The sequence below is a fragment of the Dicentrarchus labrax genome, unplaced genomic scaffold, assembly GCF_905237075.1.
Source record: "Dicentrarchus labrax unplaced genomic scaffold, dlabrax2021, whole genome shotgun sequence".
Taxonomy (NCBI): Eukaryota; Metazoa; Chordata; class Actinopteri; family Moronidae; genus Dicentrarchus; species Dicentrarchus labrax.
In genome coordinates this window covers 17051678-17066604 of record NW_026136714.1, presented here as the reverse complement: position 1 = coordinate 17066604, position 14927 = coordinate 17051678, and the positions used below count along the sequence as shown (strand labels likewise).

Here is a 14927-nt window from a genome sequence, read left to right as displayed (position 1 = left end):
CAGTTCCAGCTGGATGTATCACTACTTCTCAGCTGCAAGTCAAAAGGCTTCACAGATGGTGAACATCTATACATACAGTTATAAAAAACAGCTCCTAATGACCTGAGAGCTCTGACTGGACTATATGCAGTCTCTATGATCGGTGAGACGATCAGAAATATAGTGGGGGGCCAAATCATTAAGTGCTTTAAAGACTATAAGATACATTTTTATACATATATTTAATTGTGGTTTCTAATGTGCAAATATATGGTATGAAGTATAGGTTATTTATGAGGTAGATTGCATTTTTATAAATAAAGTGATAAAATAATTAACTCAGCACCATTTTTGACATTAGATTGTGCAGGTTTTTGTGTTCAGTTCCTCTAATCTGTAAATGACAAACAATCTAGCACATTGCATCTACCAAAAGACTGGAGACTTGAGTATCATAAAGTTGTTGATTTTTATCGTGAAAACGTATGTGAATAATATTATAAAGAATTGTCTGAAACCTTCCTCTTTGTGAACAGTTACAGCCAGTCTGACCAGCTCTGATTGGGTTCAAACTGTGAATGTGAGGAAAGACTATGGCAACTCAGAATAAGAAATGATTTAAAGACACCAACAGTTTAGGTTATGACAGTTTTATTCAGTGCAAGGAGAGTCTAATAGCAGGAGTCGGTGATGCGCCTCATGCTCATGAACCTCATGCCACTTCCGCCCATGTTCATGAAGTTCCTGTACTCGCCGGGCCTCATGTACATCATCCTGCCTCTGTAGTGGGGCTGCTCGTACATCAGCCAGTGGCCGTCCATCACGTTGCAGGACATGCAGTTGGACATGCGGTAACGGTCCATGACGCTGTCACAGTCGTCCATCAGCTCGTATGACTGACCACCGAAGTTCTCCCTCTCGTAGATCTTCATCCTGTAGGATCCCCTGTGCTGTGGTGCAGAAGAAGAGTGGGTTTAAGTCAGAATATTTCACATTTTCAGCATAAACACTAGAAGTCTTGCTGTATTAAATAATTGCAATCTAGAGATGTAATTTTCAGCAAATGTAATCCAGTGTGAGAACGTACCATGGGGATCATGCGGCAGGACCTGATGTTGTCGCTCATGCCCATCATGCTCATGTAGTCGGCGTACTCGCCCCTCCTCATGAAATACTGGTTGCCCATGTAGTTGGTGCGGTCGTACACCATGAAGCAACCTCTCTCCACCCTGCAGGAGTGGCACCTGCTCAGGTAGGAGGACATGTCTGGGCAGTCGCTCATGCACTCATAGGAACGACCCTGGAAGTTCCTCTCCTCGTAGAAGGTGATCTGAGGAGAGAGAGGAAAAGGTTTCGGTTAGCGCATGTGAGGTGTATGAGAGGAAGGTGTCATGTGTACAAGATTAAAGCATCTTTTTTTTTTTTAAGAGGAATAATGTTGATGACTCTAACTTTAAAGTATTCCTGATAAAAGCAGCATAAGTGCCAATGTGTTTAAAGGCCACAAGGGCAAAATCCAGTTTATCCCCTTTAGTTGCAGTAACATTATGAAAACGATGAAAATGATGAGAGAAAGCTTACCCTGCTCATCATGTTCATTCCGGTGGAAGTCATTTTGTTGGACAGTGGGTCGCTGCTGCTGTTGCTGCTGCTGGAACTGCTGCTGTTCTTGCTCTTGCACCAAACTGTACAGTACCTGGTTTAACCCTTTCCTTTTATACCGAACCCACAGACTGGCCCTTTGTCTAAAACCCATGAGCCAGCAGCAATTGCCATACAAGTGCACAGAATATGGGGGGATTGTCCACATTTCCAGGGGCCATGGGGCTCAGAAATGCTTTCAGTGGCTGTTTCTCGTACAGCGCTGGGGTCACAGAAAGTTTGAAAGGGTTAACAATTGGAGGTCGTACCTTGACATTGTTAATTCATTGTGACATACAATGATCTGTCAGCAACAATGTTTTTGTTCCTGACAGAGTTTGTGTCATTTGTAAAGTGACTGATACTATTACATAATAAACAGCAAAAGCTGTGTCTAAAAAGATATGGTTTATAGTGAACAAAGATATGTTGTGTATGTGACCTTGAGGTTGATTGTATTACACGAATGTAACATTTAAATATATAAAAACACCATTTAAAATATATCATTATGGCAGATGGCTGTGATAGTTTTAAGGGAAATGTGAACAAAAGAAAATTACTTTTCAAAAGTAAGTATGTTTATATTACTACCACCAAAAATTTATTGGGGACTGTATGTGCAACTTGAAGGGATGTGCAAAAAGACACATTTAAGACATTTTAATTGCCTTGCCTTGCCAATAATGTAATCTTCTTCTTGAAATACTATTATGTATTAATTACAGAATATATTATTTATTATGGCAATTTAAGTCTGGTGATGATTAATGTTTTAGGGGGGTTTTTTTTAGGTTAGTGTCACAGCTTATTATTTATTTTCTGAAAAGCAGCAAATCCTCACATTTGAGAAGCTGGAAAAATGATTTTACATGAAAAATTACTTAAATGCTTATCAATATAGTTTTCAATTAATATTCTGCCAATCCTCTAATTGATTAATCTATTCAGTTGTATTCACAGTACAAGTGTGGCCATTTATTGTAGTACAGTTGTTTATTGGACATTGGCACAACATAATACATTTTTTATACAGTAGTCACACAGTGAGTCAGGATTTACATTAAGTAAGGTTTAATAACAAGCTGCAAAAATATATATTAGAGAAAAAGGGAATGTGTAGTATTAACAGATAAATCAGATAACAATATATTATTACACTTTAACAATGTCTTGCTGAATGTAACACTGACAGCTAAACATGACATAATTTATGATAAATGTCACATTTTTAAGGTGAATATAATTTACTATATGCCACGTGAGATGCTGAAAGACTGTGCTGCTGAATTGTTTCTCTTCCATTAATACTGTAGTAATTGCAGTCAGGTCATATTAATTAAGCCAACTAGTGTTTCTTGTTCATTAGGATACTGTAACATTATGAGATGAGGGGGCTAGCACTATAAGGAAGAGTACACCATGTTGGTAGATTACAATACTGAGGTGCATGGATTGCATGTACTCCCGCTCCTCAGCACAGGGGGCGCTGTGACACATCCTCTGCTCTCTGCAACGACTCTCTTGTCTTAGTAACACAATCTGTTGTCAAACGTTGCTAAGGAAGTAGGCGAGCTACTTTTAAATTATCTACTCTGAAACCAAACAACAGTAAACGAGAGGTAACTGTACTCCAACGTGACAACAGTGAAATAAATACACAAGACGGAAAACTACCAACATTGCCTTTTTATTTAAATGCTCTTATAATTGAATGCTTCACACGTTAGCTCAGCTAGCTATGCCGCTACGGTTGTGCTATTGTTTATAGCTGGTAATGCTAACTAATGTAGCGCTATAAGCTAACATTAGCACTGTATATGTAACGTAGACTTGTGGGCTGGAGGTTAGTTAGCATTCATCACGGAGCTTTTGTTGGATTTGGAAAACAACGGGACTTTCGGTTTTAGGGCTAATAGCTAACTTTGACCGATAAAGCTAACATTAATTATCTCACACTGCTAACTTAGTATTTATTTAACTAACTAACTAACTTAGCTATCCTTAACCAATGTCGCATGTTTAACGATTGTTAACCGTGTCTTAAATGTTAAAAGTGCAGCTACTGATGAACCATGTGTGGTTAACTTGGCTAAACTAACTTATTTTAAGGCCATCATTTCATTTCTTCTGCCCTGTATGTTCAGGTGTATGTCAATTAGCAATGAGAAAGCCCCATCCAGCTGACCACAGCTGGTCTCAGACATGAGGAGAGGATGACTGAGAATGGAGAGGACAGCCCCCTCCATCAGTCCTGTGAAGTTGCTGGTAAAGGAGATTCAGTTGTCAGTGACAGCAGGCTACTCGCAACCTCCTCAGAAGATGCCAAATTGTGCAAGGAACACAATGATGCCCTTAAATTTACTGCTAAAAAAAACACAGAGGGAGAGATCGGACCACACCAGCCTCGGCCACCCTCACTGCCGCGGCTGTCAAAATCCAGCAAAAGCAGCTCAGTGGAGGAGACCGTGAGAAACAGGTGGCTGAGAAACAGCCAGGAGAGTCTGAGTGACCCTGCTGAGACTGGCTCCTCCACAGACTCGCTTAAAGACAACCAAACAGCTCCAGCTCCAGGTGGGCTTGTTCTCAGCGGTGCTGCCACCACCAAGAATGACCAGGACTCCAATGTGAGACCCCGCTCTGCTGTTACGACAGGATCCCCAGTCTTCCGGGACAGGGGGAGCAGTCTGTCTGACTATGAAAGGAGGCCCCCCAGCCAGCAGAGCGACCCCACAGACCACCGGATGAGGTCCACCAAGGTGCGTCTGTCTCCTGTGCAACCCACGGGGCCGTTGCCTGCTCTGGAGAAGAGCTTTGCGTCAGCCACTTTAAGGGCGGCTAATAGGATTGACAGGGATTGTTTGGATTATGCCATGTTGGCCAGAGAGAAGCTCGGAGAGAGACTCCACAGGAACCTGAGCGACAGCCGGCTTCTGGAGACCATGGGGTCGGATAGTGCCTCTGTCAACTCCATGAGGTCCACCTACAGTGTGCTTAGCCCCATCAGACCCCAGGATGTGAGGAACAGGTACAGTATGAGTCGTCCCTTCAGGAAGTGAGGGCTGTTTTGTAAGGCTGTGTCAGAAGGCTGTTAGAGTGCGGTCTCTTTCAAGGATAGCTAAGGTCCTAAGTTATATTTATAGACCAGTGACAACATAAAGTGAGTCAGTCTGAGCTCTGGCCAGGCTTCAACCTACCTTATCCTTATACCAAAAGAAAATTACTCTTAGAAAGTTACTATGCACAGGCACTGCATGAGAATTAGGTACAGTATCTTATATCCACTACAAGCTTTTTCGTATTGATTGTGCCCGCTGCTTGGAGCTGATTAGCATAGCACATCTGGAGCTTGGTTCACTATCTGGAGTGAGTGTTAAGTAGTAGTAAGTAAGTAACACCAACAGACTGTTAATTTCTCTTTACATTGTATGTGTGCACTGCTCACATCTTTAAAAGAAAAGGGGATGGTGGCCAACAGAAGTGCTTATAATCCTTTCCCATGCGTGCTTTCTAGGAGCTTTCTGGAGGGCAGCCTGCTGGGAAGCGGCGCCCTGCTCGGTGCTGAGGAGCTGGATCGCTACTTCCCAGACAGGAGAGTGGGCCTCTACATAGCCACATGGAACATGCAGGGAGAGAAGGTAGAGGGAAATCAGGACTCTGCAGCATCTCACAGACCAAGAACCGTTTAAAGTCTTCAGGTTCAGGCTCCAACTGAGTTGTAACTTAAGTTCCTGTCATTTTTCCAGGGACTTCCAGCCAACTTAGATGATCTCCTCCTACCAACAGACTCTGAATTTGCACAAGACTTTTATATCATTGGGGTCCAGGAGGGTTGTCCTGACAGGTATGTTATTTTTTGTTTTGATTTTCATCATGACCACTGAATTAAAGTGAGTCAGTATGATTGATTACTCTATCAGGGATGTAAAGTTGTTGTGTTATTGTGTGTGAAGGAGGGAGTGGGAGACCCGTCTTCAGGAGACTCTGGGACCTTACTACGTCATGCTGTATGCAGCATCCCATGGTGTTTTGTATCTTACTGTATTTGTCAGAAGAGATCTCATCTGGTTCTGCTCAGGTCAGTCCGGGTTCACATAATACAGGAAATAAACAACAGTTTGGGAGGAAACAAAGATGTAACTTTTGTGTAGTGCAGATTGTTGGGATATTATCTTAACCACAACATTTGTTCTGTTCACCCACACAGAGGTGGAGCATGCCACGGTCACAACCAGGATCATCTCTCAGATCAAGACCAAAGGGGCGGTGGGAGTTGCCTTTACCTTTTTTGGCACTTCCTTCCTCTTCATCACATCCCATTTTACCTGTGAGTAGGAGGTTTCCCCAAAGTCAGGGAGGCTGCAGTGATTTGTTTTCACTTCTGTTATGAGGGGAAAAGTGTCAAAGTGGAAAAGAAACACTAATGTTACTGTTTTTACGTCTTCAGCATACTGGCATGTACATTGAAAATATTACACATTATGCACACACTCTGTAAGAGTCTCCCATGTTTCTAATGTGTTATTCTGTTCTTCTTCCAGCTGGAGATGCCAAAGTTTATGAGAGAATACTAGATTACAACAAGATCGTCGAGGCTCTAGCTCTTCCAAAAGGCCTTCCAGACACCAACCCTTACCGCTCCACACCATGTAAGACTCTTTTACGTTGCCTTGTGTGAAGGATGTGAAAAATGTATTAGGATGGTAGTCTTTCTGCACCCAGAGCTGGAAAAAAAACTGTTACATGATCAAACTTAAACATACAGGTAGCCTCATATTCTGTGTTAAAGGTCCAGTGTGTAACATTTAAGATAATATCTATAAGTGTGTTTTAAATAGTTTATAATCACCTGAAAATAAGAATCTCTGTTTTTGTCCGTTAATGTATTGTTATTCATACTTAGTTTGGATTAAAGCCTTGATTTTGGTAAGAATAATGGCAATATTTGATTATCATGTCATTGTTAATTGTAGCTGACGTCACCACAAGATTCGATCAGGTCTTCTGGTTTGGAGATTTTAACTTTCGGCTGAGTAAGGACCGAGTAGATGTGGAGACCATCATGAACCGCACAGTCAACGGAGATATGGGCCCACTGTTGGAGCACGACCAGCTATCCAAGGAAATGAATGACGGTATGCTTTCTATCCTGTCCCATCCTATGCTTGCATGTAGGAGCCTAAATCTCTGTGAACACCTACAAACATTTAGAAAGGTTTTTATACAGGTAGGTTGTTGCTGGATTGATTCTCACCCTGTGAATGTGCTGATTTCCCCTCCAGGTTCAATCTTTAAAGGCTTCCAAGAGGCACCAATACACTTCCTCCCCACATACAAGTTGGATATCGGCTGTGATATCTACGACACAACTTCTAAACAGAGGACGCCTTCATACACAGTAAGAAAATTAATCTTCACCTGCCTAAAAATAATCAGATACTCTGTTAATATAGCCCCCCAAATAAGCCCAACATTTGCTGGTAGACACTTTATATCACTCTTATACACATTTCTGCTGCACTAATTAAAGTTTAAACTGACCAGGACAGTTTAAGTCAGCATCCTGTGGCTCTCAGTAGGGTCAAACCTCTGTGTTTGTGTTCACAGGACAGGATCTTGTTCAGGAACAGGCAGGCTGATGACATAAAAGTGATCAAGTATACCAGCTGCTCCGGCATCAAGACCTCAGACCATCGGCCTGTCATTGGTGTCTTCCAGGTCAAACTCAGGCCGGGCAGAGACAAGTGAGTCCCATTGCCATTCAGAAACATACCTTAAAAAGTGTCATCATGTTATATTAGTTTATTGTCAATTGTTTGTTATTGTAATTCGATTTTGATAGTTAGAAAGAGTGCAGCTAGAAAGTGAATTGTCTCACCATGTTAATAACTAAACTTTTAATATTTATATTTACACTGGATTCTTAATTAAAATGAATTTACTAGTTGTCTTTCCTTTATTTTGACCCCATATTTCTGTTTCTTTGTTCTGTTTTGTTTGTTCGTGTTATTTAGTATTCCCCTGGGAGCGGGGCAGTTTGACCGAGGCTTGTACTTGGAGGGCATCAGGAGGAGGATCACCAGAGAGCTGAAGAGGAGGGAGGCCATGAAGAACCACAGTAGCAGCACCATCTGCACCATCTCCTAAACCCCTAAAATGAGCTCTCCAGACCAGACTGGAGTAGACTGAACTATGCCAGAAAAATGGAATTTAAAACCAGGCGGCAGAAAAGGACCAAAAGGAAACCAGTGTTGTCTTAACCTATCAGAGCCCAATGCTTGTCGTGGTAACTGAGCAGAGCGTGCCCTCTGTTGGGCGTTGTTGGGTACTGTCTGTGTGTGTGTGTGTCCTGGTGGAAGTGGCTGGCTGTACTTGAGGGCAGGGACCTTGAGGTCAGACAGCCACAGCAGCAGTAGTCTGGCCTTTATTTATTCAGCCCCCTCTACTCAAACGTGACTGAGGCAGACAAACCGTGGAGGGGAGGGGGCTGCTATCGTGGCTTACTCTTCAGTCACATCCAGTCGTGTGAACTGACCTAACCTTAAAGGCTCTGTGTAACTGCACCTGTATTCTAATTTTGAGGGTATTTAAAAAGCATCATGAACCACAATGTTATGTTATTCTGAATGCTAGATTAGTGTTCACATGCCTTGTGAATTTGTCATCAGGCAGCCGACCAAACGATTTCATTTTGGTGGCACATTTTGGTGCGCTTCCTAACATAATTTAGGCGTCTGCCTTTGGTCGATTTTAACTTGAATTTTGTTTGATGCTAAGCTGTGAGATACAATGTGACGGAAGAAGGGAGCTTGAGATGAAATACGTCATTTCAAGAGCATGAACGATGAACGCCAGTCAGGAGGTTGTTACTACTTGTTACATGATACTGTTGAATTTCAGGGAGATCAAATGTTTTTTCACTTCCTATGAAATAGATGGAGCATTTTGTATACTGTTAACACGTGTCACTACTTTTCCTCTTCTTAGGCCAAGTGATCTTTTGCAACAGACTGTAACTCAATGCCTTACCTCTCATCTTGCTACCGTGTAACCTCATATATACTATATACTGTCCATGTACTGTATGTACCGCATTAATGAACTTGCATCCCAGCAGTGCCTGTGGGTCTTGTTTTTCATTTCTTCAGGACCTCTTATCTTTATCTTTTTATATGTCAACTAACATCACGTAATAAACAATTTAAAACTAACTTGGTTGTTGGCTACATTTTTACACCACATGGCAAGACCCTTAAAATATAGAATTTTATTCATGGAAGTAATTACATTTATTCACCAGTTGGTATACAGATGTTAACAGAGTTCAGCATATTCAATGTGGTCATAAACCATTGAAGTACTTGTAAAATCCACATGGGTGTACTTGGGTGTTCAGTATAATGTTCTTTAAAAATGTCTCACCCGGAAAATATAAGCCTCTAAATTCACTTGAACACAGAGACTCATCTCTTAAAGTAATAGTGTGACATCTTGTAAACGCTTATTTTCTGGCAGAGAGTTAGATGAGAAGGTTAACACCACTTTCATATTAACACTGGCCTTCATCTTTTTATCCAACTCTCTGCCAGAAAGCAAATAAGCATATTCCCCAAAGTCAAACTAGTCCTTTAATGTATCTTGTTACATTTCTTTTAATTTGCAAGGACATCAACACAACCACAAAAATACAAAAAAAAAAAAAACAGACAGGTTTCACTTTAGATTTCAATCTCTTTTCATTGACTCTGAGACACGATATGACAGGAACCATGATTTCAGTCTTGAGGACACATTTGTGAGGTTTGTACATTTATCCAAACATTTCAAGGGATTCCTTTATTAATCAGATTACCATCACTGCGTATAGTGCCTCCTGTGGCTGTGAAGGGAGACTATGAAGTGCTGTTGTATAAATAGAAAGATAGTTTGATCCATCCACATTGGAGAAAGCTCAAGGTGAAGCTCTGTGAATTTTAGAGAGCTGAGAGAAAACACAATAGCTCAATAAAAAGGTAACTAACTGCGGGGGATGTTAGCCGCCCCTTTCTCTTACCTATATGCTGATGTACTTTGAAGATAATTTCACATTCTAACATAATTTATTTATAAACTCAAACATAACAGGTTGGTACGGGAGAACACTTTATTTTGGCTCTGGGATGAAATGTCCCTTTAAAACCAAACTCCTGCAAACCATCCCAGTAAATGATGAAATATGGCTTAGACTAAGGTTACTGTGGAGTAAAATGGAACTTTATTTAAAATCCCCACTCTCAGAGGTTCAGTTGAGAGCCATGGGTATTAGTCCCCTCCCAGAGTGAGCTGTGTCGAGTTCTGTGGTGGGAGGGAACACTAGTGTACTCTTCCAGTCCAGTTTATTTACAGTGATGTTTGCCAGTGACGACCAGCTCGGTGGCCATGTGGAGGGGGTGGGTCTATCGGAAGAGGCGATACATGCGGGGCAGACGTCCATCTTTGCTGGACAGGGCAGCCTGGATGTGTTCGTACGAGGGCAGCTCCGTCAGGTCTCCCAGAGCGGCTACTGCAGGCTTACTGCGCAGCATCTTGGTGGTTACTCTCTTAATGTCACTGGCTGTCACATTGCCTGGAAGTGGTTTGTTGACAAATCAAAAATGCATAAATGAGTAGGGTAAAATAAGACTATTTATACTTTTTCACGGCCATTTATTTTTCCACGAGTTAGAATGAATCACTATGAAACACTACATTTTGTTCAATACTTACTTATTAGATCACACAGCTCATGTGGCAGCTTTCTCTTCCCTGTGGAGAGAACCTGGCGACCAACATCTTCAAAAATAACAGGCCGTGACTCCAGGTTCATCATCAACATGGACTTGAGCTGAGTCTTGGCCCTCTCCAGCTCCATCTGGAAACACAGGGACAAAAATTCAGAAAATGCTCAAAGAGAAGTACATCACTTTTGTTTCCACAATAATCAACAATGTAAAAGTTGTGGTGGATTGCCCTGAGAGTGAAACATTGCCATTACCTCTCCTGGGCTGCCAGCCATCTGAATGAACTCTCTGGTTATTATCTCCACCATTTCCCGCACCTGGAGATGAATGTACGTGATAAGAACTAATTTCATTACAGCACATGACTACGTAGCTAAGTCTTGGAGGAATATCTGACACAATGTAAACCTTCCTCTGCAAAGCTCTGATTGATAATAAATTATTATGCATTATAATATATAAGATACAATAACAAATTTGAACCCTGCTGTCCTGAACTTGTACCAACCTGTCTGGGGTCTGCACTGGCATGAATACAGAGAAGACCACTGTCCTCATAGCTATGGTGATAGGATGTGGCATTGTACATCCAATGATGCCTGTAACAGAAAGGAAAAACCACAAGAGAATTAGTAATACAGCATTATGAATGATGTTATTTTAGTGACTTATACTGATCTGAAACAATACAGAATTAAGATTTGAAAGACGTTCACCTGTTGAGCACGTTGAGGTACAGGCGGGTGAACATGCCTTTCCCAGGTCCTCCTGCAGAGAAGGAGCCACCTCCACCCATCATCATGTTGAGCACTGCAAATGGGATGAAGTCGTCTTCCTGTAAAGGCAAAACAAACATGGTTAACATGTAACAGGCACCTGATTGAAGACTCTCCAAGACCAGCAGGGCACTGCAGACACCCACCAGGAAGGAGCAGCTCTCCAGGCCGATCATGATGTGGGTGAGCTCTGGGATCGGGGTGGGGCCAAGGCTCACATCTGACATATCCTTCTCCATCTGACAGATTAAAAGAAGATGTTATTAGCCTTAAGACTAACTGCAGCAATTCTTATATCAGTCTGAAATGTCGCAAAAAATAAACACATTCTGATATTTTTCTTTAAGTAACTGCGGTTTATGAATTCTGTCCAATAATATCAAATTTAAATGTTTCTCATCCTCTGTAATTGTAGATAAATAATTTACTGACTTACAGAAGAAAATTCAAGAACATTGCTTTACAGATCTTTTTGGTGAAACATGATTTCTGTTTAACAGCTAAATACATTAAAAAATACCCATGGTTGTCATCCTGTTTAAGTGTGCACCATGATTCTGTAGTAGATAAACTGAAGCAAATGCTCCTTTTCACCATTTTGCAACTACAAAGTCCAAGATGACCTGTAAAAAATAAACCAATAAATCACCTTTACGATGCCACCAGTGTACTGTGCGACAGAGAGGTCCACGTTGGCTACTGCGCTCGTTCCCCACACCGGCTTCATGTCCAGCAGGTACTTCCTGGCACATTCAACCAGCTGCTCGTGCTCGATGCCAACCCCAGCCAGCACCATCCGCTCAGGACAGAAGTAGTTACGCAGGTAGCTGTGCAGCACCATCTTGTCAATCTTGTCCACATTGTCAACAGGACAGAAGCGAGGCAGTCCGACTGTGTTGCCTCGATACGCAGCCTGGAAACAAACCATGAACAGATCAATAATGTTGGAAAGTGTAAGGAAACGAAATAAAAGTAAAGCTACAATAATCATTATATTTGTTTATTAAAATAAGGTTTCCCAATTAAAAGTCTCATATGCAAATTGAAGAAGCTGACATTTTTTGATTAAGGTAGTTCTACAAATATCATTCTCCAGATTTAAGAAAACCTAAGAGTCCCCAAAATATTCTCATTATCATGTTTTTTTTCAGTGAAAATTACATTTCTGATGCAAAAATGATCATTGCAATATGATATTTTTACTGTACTGCCCTGTATTAAAATCATTTTGGCTGTTTCCACACTCAGAAAATAACCTCTAAGCTCTTTAATTATACATTTAGGGTTTTAGTTTTTATTTCAGGCTCGTGTTGATCTGTAATCCTATCAGAAAGCACATATGACATAGGAGCCGTGGGGGTTGGATAGTTAAAATAATAGAATATTATTTTTTACATCATAAACAATTAAACAACAACAAAAAAGGGAATAATCAATTAACTGATCATCTACAGTGGTACTACACATTTATAACAGCCTTGATACTTTAAAGGTCAAAGGACTACTAAGGACTTTCACAGAGAGCTGTTGTTGGAGGGTCTCCACAAATGACGTGACTCACAGCATGGATCATCTCAGTGAGTAAGGGTTCGGGGTCTGGCCTCATGTTTAGATCTTCTAACTCAAAGCGCACCGCCATTCTGGTCATCTCGATCTCTTCATCTGCATTTAAACAAACCATCTCAGACGGACAGACACGTGGCGCAGCTCCCATGAATTTGTCATTTAAAGTAAAAAAGGACTAACCCAGCAGGCGAGGCTGTAGAACCGCATCAGAGAGAAGACTGACAACTGTGTCCAGACCTTTCACTTCAGCAGACACTGCATACATGGTGGTATCTCTGCACGGCAAAATGAAAGATCCACCACACATGTAACAGCTGTTTACACTCTCCAACAGAAGAAAGGGCGCGGTTCACATATGGAAGGTAGTAATACACATATACATACGTTGTGCTGACAGACTACATACCTCGATGTTTGACAGTCACATATTCCTCCGTGTTTCTCCAACGTGAGGAGAATTTCATCTTTACTCCCGTACTGAGCTGTGGACTAAATATTAAAATGACTGTTGAAACAACTTCACCTCGTCACCTTTCACCTTTAACGTTTGTATATTTTACTGTGACTTACAGAAAAGGCGAGTTTCTCTACGAAGTGTGCTATTCCGCTCGGATACTTTGCTTCATGTCTGGATCCAGAATTTACTAAAACTAGAAATAAGAAATAAACATACACATGTTATCCACATCAGGCAGACGCTGAAGAGAAGTAGATATTGACTGCATATCGCTGCTGCTACTTACTTCCAACTGTGCAGAATTGACCAAACTTGTTTTGGGAGGCGACTTTGAGGCCATTTTCTAGAGTAGTGATCTTGGTCTCGTATTTCTCCTGACCATCCACGGATGCAAACACTGGCTTGGGGATCCCAGGCAGCGGTGAAGAGAGGGAGATATTTGGGTATGCACCACCACTGCTGTACTTTCTGTATGCTGCGATCCCAAACCTTTGAGAACAATAAAACAATACTTATTTAACTTCTTCTTAGCCACTTCAGACCAAAAAACAGTATTTAAATCCTTATCTTGAGCAAAAGTAGCTAAACTGCAAAGTATACCAGGGTTCAGTCAGGAAACTGTTAGGTTCAGGTGTTAATGCACTATTAACCATATACAGCTCTGCTAATGATCAGTTCAGCAGCCAGCAGACAATAATCTAAACAATTACTGCACTCAATAAATATATGGCATCTGCTGTCTGAACTGGATATCAGAAATGTGCTTACATAAAATGAAGAGGAACTGGCAGAAGAATAAACTTAAAGTTAAAGTAATCTGCTCAGTTAACATATGGTTATTTGTACAGCTAGCAACCTAAGTTACATATTTAAACTATCAGCACACATACATTAGTAACGTTACTCATAAATATAACTACTTTATCTCTACAGCCAGCCTCTAAAATACTCTCAACCACATCCCAACGCTTGGTGAGTGTATTTCCTCACGATGTAACATTAGCCAAGCACTCCTGACAGCAACACTAGAGCTTGTTTGACAGCTAACAGTTAGCATCATGCTAACCGAGGAAGCTAATCTTGTGTGATGAGGACGTAGAAAAGTTACGACAGTGCTGAAGTCAGGCAGAGGCATGGCACGGAGGATACTGAATATACGGGTCGCGTTGTTCTTCTGTGTTTGAATCGAGTCTGGCGACGATTTCGGAGCATTTATTTTAGGATTGTAACGTTACTACCTTTGAACACGACTCCAGGTTCTACATCTCGACATGTGAGTCGCCATCTTGGATCGTCTGTGACCAGAAATCAACCCGGATGATGATGATGACGTTTCCGGGAGCATTTCCGCCGCGCGCGCGCACACACACACACACACACACACACACACACACACACACACACACACGCACACACACACACACACACACACACACACACACACACACAGACACACCACACACACACACACACACACACACACACACACACACAGACAAATAACTGCTTGATTGCTTTAGACAAACTTTTTCTGTATTTTTATTACCATGCAAAGTATTTTAAACTTTATCTGTATGAAAGTGACGATACAACTAAACCTGACCTTCACTATTTTATTGTATTTTATTTTATTATAAATGTATTTTTTTCTTTTAAACCATTGGTAATTCTATCTTAAATGACTCCTCTACCAATTGTCTCTGTTTTCTAGCATTATTTTATCATAAAAATTTAACTAAATTTAAAAGT

At 41.2% G+C, this 14927-nt stretch overlaps 3 protein-coding genes across 3 annotated transcripts; 1 reads left to right on the top strand and 2 right to left on the bottom strand.

The window, feature by feature from the left end:
- Positions 1–613: 613 nt before the first annotated feature.
- On the bottom strand, positions 614–1679 carry LOC127376151 (gamma-crystallin M2-like). Its single transcript, XM_051422794.1, has 3 exons — positions 1561–1679; positions 1067–1309; positions 614–929 (listed from the first exon to the last, which is right to left on the bottom strand). Exons 1-3 carry the CDS (start codon positions 1591–1593, stop codon positions 651–653), a joined length of 555 nt encoding a protein of 184 aa, XP_051278754.1. The 5' UTR covers positions 1594–1679; the 3' UTR covers positions 614–650.
- Positions 1680–3125: 1446 nt separating this feature from the next.
- inpp5e (inositol polyphosphate-5-phosphatase E) lies at positions 3126–8831 on the top strand. Its single transcript, XM_051422785.1, has 11 exons — positions 3126–3242; positions 3768–4648; positions 5135–5258; positions 5367–5464; positions 5574–5698; positions 5828–5947; positions 6162–6269; positions 6594–6755; positions 6903–7018; positions 7228–7364; positions 7635–8831. Exons 2-11 carry the CDS (start codon positions 3837–3839, stop codon positions 7765–7767), a joined length of 1935 nt encoding a protein of 644 aa, XP_051278745.1. The 5' UTR covers positions 3126–3242; positions 3768–3836; the 3' UTR covers positions 7768–8831.
- A 41-nt stretch (positions 8832–8872) lies between these two features.
- pmpca (peptidase, mitochondrial processing subunit alpha) lies at positions 8873–14503 on the bottom strand. Its single transcript, XM_051422786.1, has 13 exons — positions 14417–14503; positions 13465–13667; positions 13292–13371; positions 13128–13210; positions 12902–12996; positions 12717–12817; positions 11805–12068; positions 11302–11394; positions 11096–11214; positions 10888–10978; positions 10634–10696; positions 10366–10510; positions 8873–10225 (listed from the first exon to the last, which is right to left on the bottom strand). The coding sequence occupies exons 1-13, from the start codon at positions 14461–14463 to the stop codon at positions 10056–10058; spliced, it is 1554 nt and encodes a 517-aa protein (XP_051278746.1). The 5' UTR covers positions 14464–14503; the 3' UTR covers positions 8873–10055.
- Positions 14504–14927: the final 424 nt, after the last annotated feature.